Source organism: Leishmania major, chromosome 34 (assembly GCF_000002725.2).
Source record: "Leishmania major strain Friedlin complete genome, chromosome 34".
Lineage (NCBI taxonomy): Eukaryota > Euglenozoa > Kinetoplastea > Trypanosomatida > Trypanosomatidae > Leishmania > Leishmania major.
In genome coordinates, this window is record NC_007286.2 from 192946 (window position 1) to 206889 (window position 13944).

General features: G+C 61.4%; 2 protein-coding genes across 2 annotated transcripts; both read left to right on the forward strand.

The window, feature by feature from the left end:
* Positions 1–1898: 1898 nt before the first annotated feature.
* On the forward strand, positions 1899–2672 carry LMJF_34_0495 (putative splicing factor ptsr1 interacting protein; the record flags this gene model as incomplete). Its single annotated transcript, XM_001686088.1, has 1 exon — positions 1899–2672. One exon carries the CDS (start codon positions 1899–1901, stop codon positions 2670–2672), a length of 774 nt encoding a protein of 257 aa, XP_001686140.1.
* A 4713-nt stretch (positions 2673–7385) lies between these two features.
* LMJF_34_0500 (amastin-like protein) lies at positions 7386–8024 on the forward strand (the record flags this gene model as incomplete). Its single annotated transcript, XM_001686089.1, has 1 exon — positions 7386–8024. The coding sequence occupies one exon, from the start codon at positions 7386–7388 to the stop codon at positions 8022–8024; it is 639 nt and encodes a 212-aa protein (XP_001686141.1).
* Positions 8025–13944: the final 5920 nt, after the last annotated feature.

Consider the following 13944-nt stretch of genomic DNA (forward strand, 5'->3'; position numbering starts at 1 on the left):
ACACACACACACACACACACACACCTCCCCATCCTGCATGTGCAGAAAGCAGCTGAATGGGTGTTAGCGGCAGTGGGTGTCGATCTGGCGCTGAACACGCTGGGCGTTTTGTTCGCCCTTCGGCTCCACTCACTCCCCCTCCTCCCCCCCCCTTCCCTGCATCCGTCCCAAACTCTTCCCTTTTGTTGTATCGGTCATTGATGAGCCCATTACCATCGCCGCCTCGCTTCTCTCGCCCCCCTTCCGCAATCCCTTGAACCTTCTTCGACTGGGTGCTCGTCTAGCACCATCTTGCTGCGCCAACATATCTGCTCTCCAGCAGCGCGACAGGCTGTATGAATGCGGATGCATGCATGATCCTCTCATGTAAGTCCGACGCACGCAAGCACACATGGTTTTTTGTCTTGATGGTTCTGGGTGTGTATGTGTGTGTGTGTGTGTGTAAGTGTGCGGGCGCGGGTATGAGGAGAGGTGCTCCTCGATCTTTTTGAGGTTGTAATCGTGGCATGTCTTTCCTTCTCCCCTCTGTCGCCTCGACGCCCCCGCCCCTTCCCCCTGTCTCTCTCTCCCTCTCTCTGCGACCCCTTCGCAGTCTTACTCCATGTTGATGGGGAAATGTTCTACTGGAGCAGGAGGACGAAGGCGTACAGGGGGGCGGGGCAGCGCACGGTAACGCGGTTAAGGACCCAACGAACAGATAGCTTCGTTTGTTGATCAGTCGTCGCCGCTGTGAAGTGTCACTGGAACGACTTTTTGGCGCTCATAGTTTCTGGCTGCTCTCCTTGCCCCGCTCCCTCTTTGGACCACTCCAGTACCTCCTCCCAACCCCCTCACGTGGTGATGGTGCCACGCTTGTGTGGGGGAGGGGCAGGTTTGCTTGCACCCCAGGGGAGGGAGAGCCTGTGCTGCCTTTCTTGACTTGCGTCTTGGTGTGGCTGCGGTGGCGTTATATGTCTGTTACTGTGTGGTTGGCCCAGTGCAAATTGGGGTGAAGAGGCCTCAAATCGTTACACGGGCCCCTTCCATCCTCTCTTTCACTGTGTCACGCATCCAGGCAAGAGTAGGGGGTCCATCTCACTGCGGTACTCCATGTGAAATAAACAAAGGCATGAATGCGCACGTGGCTTAGAGTTGTCTGCTGTGTTGTTGCTTAGGTAGCCTTGGCGGACATCGTCATGGCATCGGTGCTCGCTCATAAACAGGAGAGACAGACCGGCACTGTGTGTACACACTTGTGGTTGGCCCACCTCTCCATCCATCTGCCTCTCTCGTTGAGAAATACCGCTACCTTATGCAGAGCCCCTTTTGGTGCTTCACGGCACGTTGGTGCACGGCTCTGCTCCCCTGAGCGCCCAACGCGTCGCACCTTCTCCACTCTCTCGCAAAGGCAGCCATGGATTCTGTCTCTCTCTCTCTCTCTCGTTACTTCCGCCTTCGTCCGCAATCATCGCCCTCTGTCAGTGTGTGGATTAATGGCGTGTATCGACTGCCAGTAACCACCGGTGCGAGCGCTCTTTTCTCTTGCGTTAGGGATTCGTTGTAGGTTTGTGCTACGGCCGTTGCGGTCACGACAACAGCCTACGCACGGCTACCGCGGCTCTCGCCCGCTTACTCATCCTCCTCTCTCGGTGCATGAGCGGTGCGCCTGTGTGCACTGCAATCGATTCCGTGTGTGAGACTCTTCCTTGTGTCGCGAGCTCCTCTCTCGCTTCCTTTTTGCCCAGACTGTGCTGCAGCGTTGAAGCGTGCTCGTGTGGTGTACTGCTTGCTTGTTTGCTTCCCTGAACTGGAGCCGTCTACCACGTCTCCATCGTGATCGGTAACGTGTGCACGCACACGTGAACACAGGCAGTTAGCCGCAACACGGACCTCTCGGTTTGCCCACCACAGCCACAAAAATGGATGTGATTCCGCCCGAGTACGATCCGGTGACTCGAGAGCGCGTGTATCGGCAGGAGTGGCTCGAATACTTTCACTACATCGGCTTTGAAACAGCGATACGTGATTACCCGGCTGAGTACCGCGCCCTCTTCCCTCGTGGACATCACAAGCCGCCAGTCATGCCGCCTCCGCTGCCTGTCGGGGGTACGAAGTCTCAGACGGCATCCACCTCCGCGACGGCCGCAAACATGTTCATTGCCGATGATGATGACAAGGAGGTCGGAAAGGGCGGTGACACCGAAGATGACTGGTCCTCGCTCATCTCTTCATCGTTGTCTTCCGCAGCCTCAACGCCGCGCGATGCACCCCGTGAGGACGCGCGAGCCGAAAATGTCGAGCGGACGGCTCGCGACGAGCGCAGCAGTCGCCGGCAGACTTCGAGCCGCCACGATGACCGCCACCATTCAAGCCGACGCCACTGCGACCGAGACAGTGATGAGCGTCGGCGGAGACACCATAGCGACGATGAGGAGCGGCGGCATCGGCACCGGCACCACAGTTCTCGAGGAAGCGATTATCATCACAGCACCAGCAGCGGCATGAGCCGCCGCCGCAGACGCTCTGATGACCGAGATAACCGTGACGAGCGACGATCGTCACGCGTGCACAGCAGCGAGGAAAGTAGTCGCCGGTATCGCCGAGAGACGACCAGCGGTAGCTCGCGTACTCATGCCTACGAGGACCGTCGTGAGGATGCGCTACGCCGTCGCAATAACACATACAGGCGCTAGCGATACCAGTTTCTCATGTGTTTGTTTGTTTCTCTTGTGCTTCTACGCGAGAAGTCCCGTCATAACCGAGAAGATCGCAGCATGGGCGGATAACCACGCGAGCAGCGAGTGCGCTCTTCTCTGCCCCCCCCCTCCCCTCTCGCGCTTTGGATTTGCTTACTTGTCACACACAAACACACACACACACATTCCGCGCCCGACTAATCCTCCGGGAAGACACGGGTGGACTTTTTTTTTTGCCATGATAGTTTCTGTTACGCACGATGGGCGCGTGCGTGTGTGGCATGTGGCGCCTCCTTGAAAAAGAAGAGGAGGCGGAGACAGCGTTGGAGGTAAGCTGGTGTGGCGCATGCATTCCCCTGTTCTGCAGTGAAGAGCGTGAAATATGCTTACAAGTATCGATACCTGTCAACCTTCTGAGCAGCTTTTCGTAATGCGCAAACTGGAGCCGACGCGCCAGTAAGCAGACCACTACCGAGATCGTTTCTGATGAAGGGGCATGCACCATGCGCGCTGCACAGGAATGCCGCTACACTATTCCATCGTCATGGTTACCTTCTTGCCATCCATGAGGATGATCCGCCTTCCTACTCGGCGAGCAACCGGCAGTCCTCTTTGAAAACCGCGTGAGCGCACGTCTCTTTTCGGCGCGCGCAGCTGAGAAAAGCTCATCGTCCTCAGCCTTCTTGCCCTTGCTGCTCCCTCCGCCCTCCGTCATCGTCTATGCGCCCGTCTTCATGTCTAGCGACACCGCATCGTCCTCTTAGCAACGTGCTCGTGCCTTCTTTGTGTGTGTGTGTGTGTGTGTGTGTGTGCCTGAAATGTCTCTCTGCTGTGCCAAAGACGTGCCTTGGACAGAGAACGCTGACGACCAACCCTCGCTCGCTCCTCCTCCGTGCCTCCTTGTCTTCCTCCACAAACTAGCAGGTGGGTGCTCCAGCACCTGCGGAACGTTTTGGACGCCCACGAGTCCGTCATTATCACATTCCACTGATCCCACCCCCATAACGATCCCTCACTCATGCGATAGGACCTATGTCGGAGAGGGATATGGTGTGTGTGTGTGTGTGTGTGTGTGTGGCTGCGGTCTTCACGGTGCAGAGGGGGGCGCCGCTTCCGCTGAGTTCCGATGGGTTGGTGCCGGCGCGGCCGCTGAGCAGGGGCTTTTCGTGTATGGCCAAACCCTCGCGCCGTCTCACCTTTGCGGCGCTCCAGACGGGCTACGCCGGCTACCGCTTACACACCATGAGCTTCAACGATTGGGGAAAAGGCGGATGTCCAGCGCACGTGGAGATTCTGATCGCGGATGGTTCCAACCATCACGCTGCTGAGGGAGGGGGTGCAGGTGTCGGAGGAGTGCATCCATCGCCTCGAGGGCACCACCTGCGCCCGCTGCCGGGAGACGAGGCGGATGCTGGCATGGGGCGAGTGGCGGCGGCTCTGGGATGACATGGATGCTGCTGTCTATGAGGAGCTCCATCGCGGACGGACACACCCACGGAGGAGGATCCGCGGGCGCTCTTCCGCCTCTCCTCTTCCGTGTTCGACCAGTGGCATGCGCGCAAGGCGTCGCTGCAGGGCAGACACAACGTGCGCCGGCTCATTCTGGTAGCGGCATTGAAGGCCGAGCGGGCGGGTGCGCCGCAGGCACGCTTCTGGAGGTGTGATTGCGCTGCTCGGCAGACACCTCCCGCTGTTTGCGCTACTTCGGTGGCCTGATTGTCCGCCCGGACGGCGAGCACCTGCAGGTGCCACCCCATCTAGGCACTGACTCGTTGGCGTGCCTCGTGCAGCGGACGAGCCATTACCGGCACCGCGCCATGCGGCTGTGGAAACTGCTGCGCACGTGTGTGCGCGGCGTACGGGGCCCCGCAGAGCCCGGCGACCGTGTCGGAGGAAGGTGGCGCAGCGCTCGGGGCGGCCGATATGATGGAGCGCTGCGGCTGCCGCAGCTGCGTGGCCAGCTGCGACCTCTCCGTGGTGGGTGAGGAACAGGGTCTGATGAGGGGACGGTTCATGCTGTGAACGCGGAGGGATAGATGGCCGGTGTCTGGGTGGACTGCTCGCCGTGGCTCTGCGTGCTGTGCAACGCTAGTGGAGTGGCAGACCGGAAGGTATCGCTTTCCCTGGGACTCACGCCGGAAGGGCTAGCGCCCCCGGCCGTGTTGGGCACCGCTGGCGCGAGGGCCTATCGGCCGGGAGCTGTGCCGGTGGGGTGAAGCATTACGCCCTGAAGCGATGCAGGTGGTGGCAGCACGATTGGCTGGTGGCCCCTGCAACGCCGCGCGACGTGCTAGGCATGTGCGAGTCGATGTGCGGACAGGCCGCATGCAGATCGCAGGCACGTGTCGAGCCGTGAGGCAGGCAGCGGGGTCGGTGATTCGGGCGGCATGCCGGTTGAAGGCCACTGTCAATCGGGACGAAGCTGGCGTCGCTCTCCCCCAAGTGTTGCATAGATGATGTGCCGGCGCAATGCGAAGGTCGTCTACCTTAGAAGAAAAACTGTCGGGAAGCGGCGCGCGGCGTCAGCTGGGCACGTGACGATGGAATAGCCCGAGTGTTCTTGCGATGACTGTGGCTGAGGGCCGGAGTCGTGATGGTTCTCGCTCATGCTTTTGGGGGGTTCTTGCAGGGGCGGGGCGGCTGCCCTCCAACGGGTCGCGTTTTGTTGCATGGTGGCCCTTCGCTGGCCGCTGTCCCGGGAGCGCCCAGGGTGAGTTGGACAAGCGGCACAGGTGGGCCGCAGCGAGCACGCGACGGTGCAGCAGGCCGTCGACGACGAACGGAGCGGTGCACGGCCTCTGCACCGACGCAACAATGGGCGAACGGGAAGCTGCGTGCACGAAGTGGGCAGCAGAGCAAGCGGGCTTCACGGGCATGCGATGGGGTCACGGCCCCGCCGACCGTGTACTTGCAGCAGAGCACTGAGCAGCGCCTTCGCGCTCTTTGTGTGGAACTGCAAGGGCACCTGAAACATCGGCGCACGGAAGCGAGGTGCTCTCCGTCAAGCTGGTGGTAGGTGTGCCGCGACGCTGTGGCGCTGGCGTGTGCGACCGTCCTCTGTGCCATCTCGTCATGGAGAAGTGACCACTGCGTCCTTCAGCATTTCAACCGCTGGAGTGCGGTGCCTCGGTTTGCGCATGATTGCCCTGCACCGCCGCCAGCAGGCGTTCGCGTAGACGCAGCACACCATCGACGCTGCTAGCCTCCACCGCTTGTTCGGCATCTCACGGCAACGACGTAGGCGAGCTCTTTACAGTGGTGTATGAATGCCGCGTCTCGGCGGGATGGCGCACAGATGAGAAGCTGTCGAGGTCGTTGCCGTAGCTGCCGGCGAAGATGCGGCGGCGTTGCGGAGTGCAGCGCTAGAGGGCGTTGTGCGGCGCGGTCCCGCAAAGGATGTGCGGCTGTTCGGCGGCACGCATTTCCGCGCGGCCTCCCGGTGCTGGTGGCGGTGGACGCGCGGTGAGGTGAGGGTGCGGGCAGCGATGGAGCGGCGCCCTCACGTGCTCCGACCTGCGCCGCCGCCCTCCTCGGCGAGCCACACACACGCGCGGCCGCTGCGGCCGATACCTGCTGCTCATTTCGATTCCGTTTTGTGGCGCAGAGCTGCTGCGGTGCAGTCTCTGTGTGCTTGCGTTGTGTGCGTATCTGCCGTGTCTATCCCTGCCGCCTGCACTGGACGTGGTGAGCCGTGACGGCGCGGCGCAGGTGGTGTCGACGGTGGTGTGCCGCGCGTGAGGGCCGCTGTGCCCTCTCCCGCTACCGTCATCGATGCGCCTTCTGCTCTATGGACTTTTTGGTGGGGGGATGTGCGAGCGGCGGCGGCTGTGCAGTGTGGGCGGTGCTGCTGCCCTCCTGCACACACGTACACAGCGGCCCCTCGGCCCCCCTCCACTGCACACGCCGCTCGAAAGGCCTCACACAGGTGCACCTACGACAACGCGGAAGGGGGAGAGCGGCGCCGAGAATCAGCGGCCGGCAGGCCCTGCAGCTGCGGCTCTCTGCACACTCGCTTCCTCGCACGTCGACCTCGCTGTGTGCGGCGCGGTTGCTTGGCTGCCGCGGCCACACGAAGGAGGCGGCGCAAGGCCGAGGGCAGAGGTGTGCGGTGGCTGTGCGCGGGCTGTGTGCGGCGCGAGATGCCTGCGCAGTACAGCAGAGGCGACGCAGGACGGGAAGGGCGTGGGAGAGAGGGGGGCAAGGCTTGCCAGGAGGGTGGCAGGCAGTGCCCTCCGTCCTCTCCGCTTGGACGCCTTCAGCGGTGCTTCCGTCTCGCCCTCGCTGCCGTTGCGGCGCGTCTCGCGTCCGCCGGCCGCTTCACCGTATGTGTGTGCCTTGCGTGCATGCCGGCAGGTGGCCCATGTGCTCCCCCTGTGCGCGCCTCGCAGCGCCACGTGCCCGTGTCCTCGCCACTCTCCCCCGCATTTCTCTCTCTGTCCCTCCCTCTCTCCTCCCCCGCTTTCACTCCTGCCCACACCCCACATCTCTCCCCCTCTCACAACACACACACGTGCACACATGAACGGCACCGTGTGCGTGCACGTACAACAACAACGACAACAGACATCTCCTTGCCAAGCCTTGACTCACTTCCGCTCTCGCCTCACTCCTCGTCAGCTCTGTCGCGCAGTCTCGACCGCCCTGCCGCTCTTTCTCCCGTGCACCTCCGCGTTGCCCTTGCCCGCTGTCGGCGTTGTGGATTTGCCGAAAATGGCGTTGAGGATCAGCATGATAGTATATGTAGTCCTCCAGTTCATCGCGTTCTTTTTCGTGCTGGTGGGTACGCCGCTCGACATGTTTCGGGGGAATGATCCAGTTGCTGCCTACAGGAGTGTTTGCATCACCCTATGGGGCTGGAAATCGCGTTGCACATCTAGCGTGTACGAAGCTGGTGTGGACGAACTATGGCGGGATTGTGGGGGCCGCCGCAAGCGTTTCCGCGCTGCTCAGGTGTTGGCTGTCATCTCCATCTTCGTGTACGGCGCGGCGTTCGTCTTGGGCGTCCTTCTGCTGTGCTGCTGCTCGATCTTCCGCTTGTTGTGCCTGGCTCTCAACATCGTGGGCGTCTTCACTTTAAGCGTCGTCTGGGTGGTCATGGTGGTGACCTACTACAAGCATGAGGCTCTTACTTGCCCGAATCTCAAGGGTTTCTTCAACTATGGAGCCGGGTTCGCTCTCTTCTTGGTGGCCTGGTGCCTGGACATCATCAACATCGCCGTCTTGCTCCTCCCGTGCCAGAACAGAGGGCTTTCTGTGAGTGAAAAGCTTGAGGAGGAGGATGAGCTTCAGCCTGCGCCGGAAGCGGAGCCGATGCAGGAGTCTGCACAGCATGGAGAGAAGGTGCAGTAAAAGAGATGTCGGGCAAGCTACTTCGGCTCCGCCGGCTTCTCGGCACAGCCGCCATCGTGGAGGAGCCGGCGGAGCTGATGCCTGCGCGAGAGAGGGGAGGGGAGTAAAGACGCGGACTCTCGTCGCTGCCGTCTCTCGCGTGTGTGCGTCCTCCCACGCGCGTATGCTCGGGGGGCTTTTCGGCTTCCTCGCGTGCTCTTCCCCCTTCTCACGTGCGGGGCAACCTGCGCTGTGTGGTGGGCAGCGCACGCGTGGCCCCGACAGGCCCTCCATGCCCCGCCCCCCCCCCTGAGCCCCTCGCCCTCGCTGCCGTCTCGGAGCTGCCCGTCTGACGCTCGCCCGGCGCACCGTTGGCGAGGTGAGGGAGCGAAGGAGAGGCGGGTGCCCGAGGTGGACACGGAGGGCAAACGCGGCGGTGCGGAGAAACGGACGCCCTCGCACGGAGGACGGGAGGCGCCACGCCACGCCGCATCGGTCGCCCGCCCCCGAACCCCTCCAGTCGCGATGGCGCGTCTTCCTGGTGTCTCTCCCTCGCGCCCCGTTTGGACCTCGTCACTGCCGCTTCCCCTCGTACACGCCTTACGGACTACCTGAGCGGCGAAGGGCGAGGAGGAGGAGAGGGAGGGAGGGGGCGAGGTGCCACAGGAGAGGGGGTGGCGGGGAGGTGTGGGAATGAGGCGGGCTGATAGGCAGGCGCTCCGGGCAGGGAGAGGACGGCGTCTGTGCGCAGGCACACCCACGCGCGTGCAGGCACATGCGCCGCCGCGGCCCTCCTCCCCCGTCCTCCGTGGATCTCCCCGCCACTTCGCCCTTCTGCTGCTGCGACTCTTCCGCGCCCCTGGCACTCCGGCGAATGGAAGAGGCACCACAGCGGCACGAAGCCGCAGGCCGAGCACAGTCTCCCCTGCACCCCTCCACACACACACACACACGTATGCTGCCGGTGTTTTCGTTTCTCTTTTCGTGTTGTCGCTCGATTTGACGCTAGCAGGTTTCGAGTTCTCTCGTTCTCGTCTCTCCCCCTACACAGAGAAGAGTCGCATGGACGTGCGCGTTTGCGTGCCCCTCTGCCCTCTGCCCGTTGTACCTCTGTGCCGCTGCCCTGCTCTTCTTCTTCCCCTGCCTGTGCGCGTGCGTGTGCGGGCGAGGGCGGCTGATCGAGGAGACGACGGGGTGGAGAGCAGCCACAGCTCCGCAGCGCTGGGGATACATGGGGAGTGCGCAGAAGGAGCGGGAGAGGCACGCACACGCGCTGTGGCAAGGGAGTAGTGGTGCGGAGGCGCAGGGGGGGGAATACGCAGCGGAGCGAGTGGGTACGGGAGCGGAGCGGAGGCGAGGCAGCGCTGCTTCTCTGTTCGCCCCGCTTGCGTTCGACTCGAGTGTGTCTGCGTGTGCGCCCCCTGCGGCCTTCGGCCCCCTCGCCCCTCTTGCGCGTCTCGCTTTGTTTTCGTTGCTGTGGCTGTCTAACTACACCATCGAGTCGTCCAGAGTCCCCTGCGCGGGGGAGTACTTACACGGTGCTGCGCCATACCGCGGCTTGAAGCGACTGAGGGGAGGGGCACGGCATGCAGGCGGAGGACAGGGTCTCAGAAGGCCCTGGTCTGCGGCTGGCCAACCTCCTCGCTGAGCCCATGCGGCACGCACCTACACCCAGCCCCTGCGGCCTGCACGGCAGACGCCGCCGCCTCCGCCCTCGAGCAGGACCCTGCACCGAGGTCCGTGTGGCGCCGGTCGCGCCGCACGTGTGCGACGGCGATACGCGGAAAGACAAGGCGAGCCTGTAAGACGCATGGGCCGGCTCGACGGCAGAACGGCTCGTCGTGGACGACCCGGCCGCGGCTGCCGTGCGACAGCGGGGTGGGTGGGCTGTGGCTATGTGCGTGCACGTGCGGACTCGGCCGTGGTGGGTTGAGACGCTGGTAATGCAGCTCTTCGTTTTCCCTGGTAAGCACGTGAAGGAGGAGGTAACCACGGCAACCACAAAACGACAGGCGTGTGTATATATATATATATATATATATGTCTTCATCTGAGTCAGTGTGCACCATCAAAACACCCCACACTTTGCTTTTCCCCGCCGACCGCCGCCCCTTGGCCTCGCCCGAGCGGGCAGGGCGCGTGCGTCCTTCTCTCCTCGTGCTTCTCCTTTTCTTGCTTTGCCCTTTCTGTCTTTCATTATGGTCTCCGTTCCTCGACTGACTCACCCCAGCAGTGCCACCGCCGCCATTGCTGTCGCCCTCCTCTGCGAGAGGGGAGGGGCAGGAGGAGCGCCGAGCTCTTTGCTGCTGCCAAGTGGTAGGGCTGCGTTATGCGCGTGTGCGTTCTCGCATGTCGGTGCATGCCCGTGCATCTCCCCATGCATGCATATGCATGCGTGCATGTGCTTCGACACGTGTGCGCATGCGTGCATGTCTATGCGTGCACACACGTGTATGCCCGTGCACATGAGTATGTGTGAATGCGTGCGCATGCGTGTGTACCTGTGTGCGCGTGCGCCTTGTGGCCACGCAGGCCCTCTTTGTATGGATGCCTCTTCATCTGCCCCTCTCTTCTCTCTCTGCTGCACCTTCGCGCCTGCCTCACGGGTGCCTGTCGGAGACACGGTGATAGAGGGGGCGTTAATGTTTTCTGGGGACGCTTCCTATATATGTGTGTTTCCGCACGAACGAAGGTGCGGCGAAGCTGTGCAGCCCTGTCGTCTCGCCACACACGCTAGCAACTGAAACCGCATTGCAGAGATGCACCTGTATTATTTCTTGTGAAAACAGTTTTTTTATGCCAGTGCTTCAGCATGTCCGTCAACGGCACGGACCAGAGGAGTCCATTACGAAGTGCATTCCTACCCTGCAGCAGCTTAACGAGGAGGGCATCATTGGCAAGGACACATTCCACGAGAAGGTGTACCCGGGTTTCCACAGGTGCGGAAAAAGTAGTCTTCGAGACAACTGGGAAGCAGGGCTGCAAGAAGTGACAGCGATCAAGGCATGCGCGACTTTGTGCCGTTCGAGGTCGACAGCATGCATCCTTGGAAAGCGATAGCGCAACCTGCGAAACGGTCGAGGTCGTCACTCTTTCGCCAACGGGAAACGGAAGAAAGATAGTTCAGCTCCGAAAAGGGCTCATTTCGCATGCGAAGCTCCTTAAGCTCACCCCAGTGGACAGGTTAGCTGCGGCGCGCACCATCTTTACGGACGATGCTGAGGAGTCCGCGATGAAACTTGCTACAGTGACAGGGAGTGTGCTCCAGCCGCTGAGCAGCCCGTCAGCCACCAACTGCCCTTTGGCGCAACGGTTGTGCGGCGAGTGCGCAGCAAAGTACCGTGCCAGCATCGTGCAACGGGAATATCCACCTCTTCCCAGAGGGGTACTTGGTCAGCTGCGCTACTCAACACCACGAGGAGGCGGCACCAAGCATGAACGGCAGCAACGACCCACATGGAGAGACGTTTATGCGTCTAATATCAAAGCTCTTCCGCACCAGGAACACACCACCCATGCTCGGGGGTGGGTTCACCGCCCTCTACGGGAGCACACACACCTGTCATCGGCCAAGAAATGGCTCAGATCACGACGGACATGAAAGGAGTTGCTAGGCACTTCTGCCACCACAGAGGTGCACCGCGAAGACAGCACAACGACGGCCGTCCAAGCGGAACTGGGCGGACCACAATGGTGAGAGGAAGGGGCAACGCCAGCAGCAACAGCACCCTCCTGTTCCTGCGCGGCACACTCCACGCGTCGACCTGCCGCAGTACCTCGGTGCAAAGGCCGGGTGCTCCACATCGGGGGGGGGGGGGGGCTAAATTCATGGTTGACAGTGCCAATCATACTAGGAGCGCAGGAGAGGGTCACATCACAAGTGGTTGCGAAACCGCCAGAGGCTACGGTGTGAAGGTGGGGTGCACACTGTCGCAGCTCAGCGGACAACCCGAACGGAAGCGCAGGATGACGCCCTGAGAACCACGGCGGCTCAACTGCAAGGCCGAAGAGCGGCGGAGGTCAGCCGCCAGCAAGGGCTCTGGACCCGCTGCCTAACGACGAACACGTCATAGCAAAGCACTCGACATACTGAGAGCCTCAGACGGCGATGTTGCGTTTGCACTCCCTGATTTCACAAGGTCTGGCTGCGAGTAGAGGCCTGATTAGGCGCCGCACACTGATTAAGGAGCACTTCGCAACCGTAGCAGCGCAGGGGAAGCACAGCGGTGTTACCGGAATCGGTGGAGGCCACTACCTGAACCGGTTGCACGCGTACACAGCAAACCTGTCCTTCTCAGAGAGAGCTCATGGTGGTGTCTTTTCACAGCACAGGACAACACAACCCGGCGGGTGGCCTGTCGCGCAACGTCACAGATGACTGCGGCACCACGGGTGTCACGCGCCGCGCCGCAGACAACTTGGCATTGTCTTTGCTCAGAAGTACATGTTCCCCGTTGTGCGAGCGTGTGCGCGAAAGGCCGCCCACGCGATTGCCGCAGCGCGGCCTGGGCGGTGGCAAACCTCCCTCATTGCTCGTTTTTCCCCTTCAGCGCTGGCCGCAGGATGAGCAGCTCCAAGCGCCGCTATGAAAGGACCACTGCATGGACTGCAGCCCGATGCTAGGCCATGTCCCGCTAAGCATCCCACGCATGGCGATCTTACGGACTCCGCAGCAATCGTCTATGCAACTAACCTCAAGCAGCGCATAGGCGACCGCTCAGGTTGTTTCCTCCAGCCTCCTTGCTCATCCCGATGCTGAGAGGACCGCAGCCGGTGTGCCGTGCATACAAACACACACGCAGGCCCAAGCGAAATGCAGAGCGTATATGCCCCCAGAGATGAGCACGACTATGGGGAGACGAGGTGTGGCCCTAGCCACACGCCTGCGTAACGGGCGGATGCGGTCAGCCGGGTGCGCCAGCAATCGGTGAGCCTCACAGTCTCTTCATCCTTTCACATCCTCTCTCTCTCTCTCTCTATTCAGTCGCGCGGCGATATACGCTTGTAAGTTTAGGTGTGTCGTCATGCAGGGAAGGCCAGTAGTTCGACAGCAGCCAAAGCCATCTAGGCGCTGAGCGTAAAGGCGGCATATGTGCAGCGCCGGCAGACCCTCATGCGAGAGGCTCGTTCGGGCTGAAGTCAGTCATGATTTCCAATCGACCACAGAAACAAAACGATAGAGACGTGAGCGATGCACATCGGTGAACGGCAAGAAACGCCTCCGATCGCCGTGCAAGCGCATGTGCGCATGGCGGAAAGGAGATGACAGGTGATGGTAAAGGCTCTCCTCTCTCCTCTCTCTTGCCGACTCTTGTGTGCTGTCCTCGCTCTCGTGTGTGTGTGTGCGCGCGCGCTGCGTCGTGATGTAAATCGAGGTGTCTTGATGCCCTCCATTCCTTTTCTAGGGATTCACAAAGCTCTTTACCGCCACACAGATACCTCAGCGCACGCACGCATGCACTGCCCCTGCACGTGTCGCGACTTTAGATGCATGTCTCTCTGCTTTGTTTCGTGCGTGTCCACCCCACCCACCCACCTCTACTTTTCTCTCCTGCCTTTCGCACAGCCGTCCCGTCACGATCCTGCTCGCCTCGGCTCCTTGTGACCTTCCTCTTTCCTCGCGCCCTCCCCATCACCACCACCACCACCAGACACTGGATGCAGTGAAGCATCCAATCAGGTGATATTGTTTGCAAGCATAAGTTAGCAGCGCTCGCGGTACCCGTATATACGCACGTCTCCCACCCCCGCTCCGGGGTCGACTTCTCTCCCCCCCCCTCTGTTTTTTTGGTTATTTTCCTTTGCTTATCATCTTCGCTTTTCGTAGGGGAGTGAGAGAGTGGGGTTTCTGGGGGTGTGTGTTTTGTCTGACAGCCTCCGTCCTCCCGCCCACCTCCTTCTTTTCCTTCGCTTCACGCGCCATTATTGGTCACGCATCATC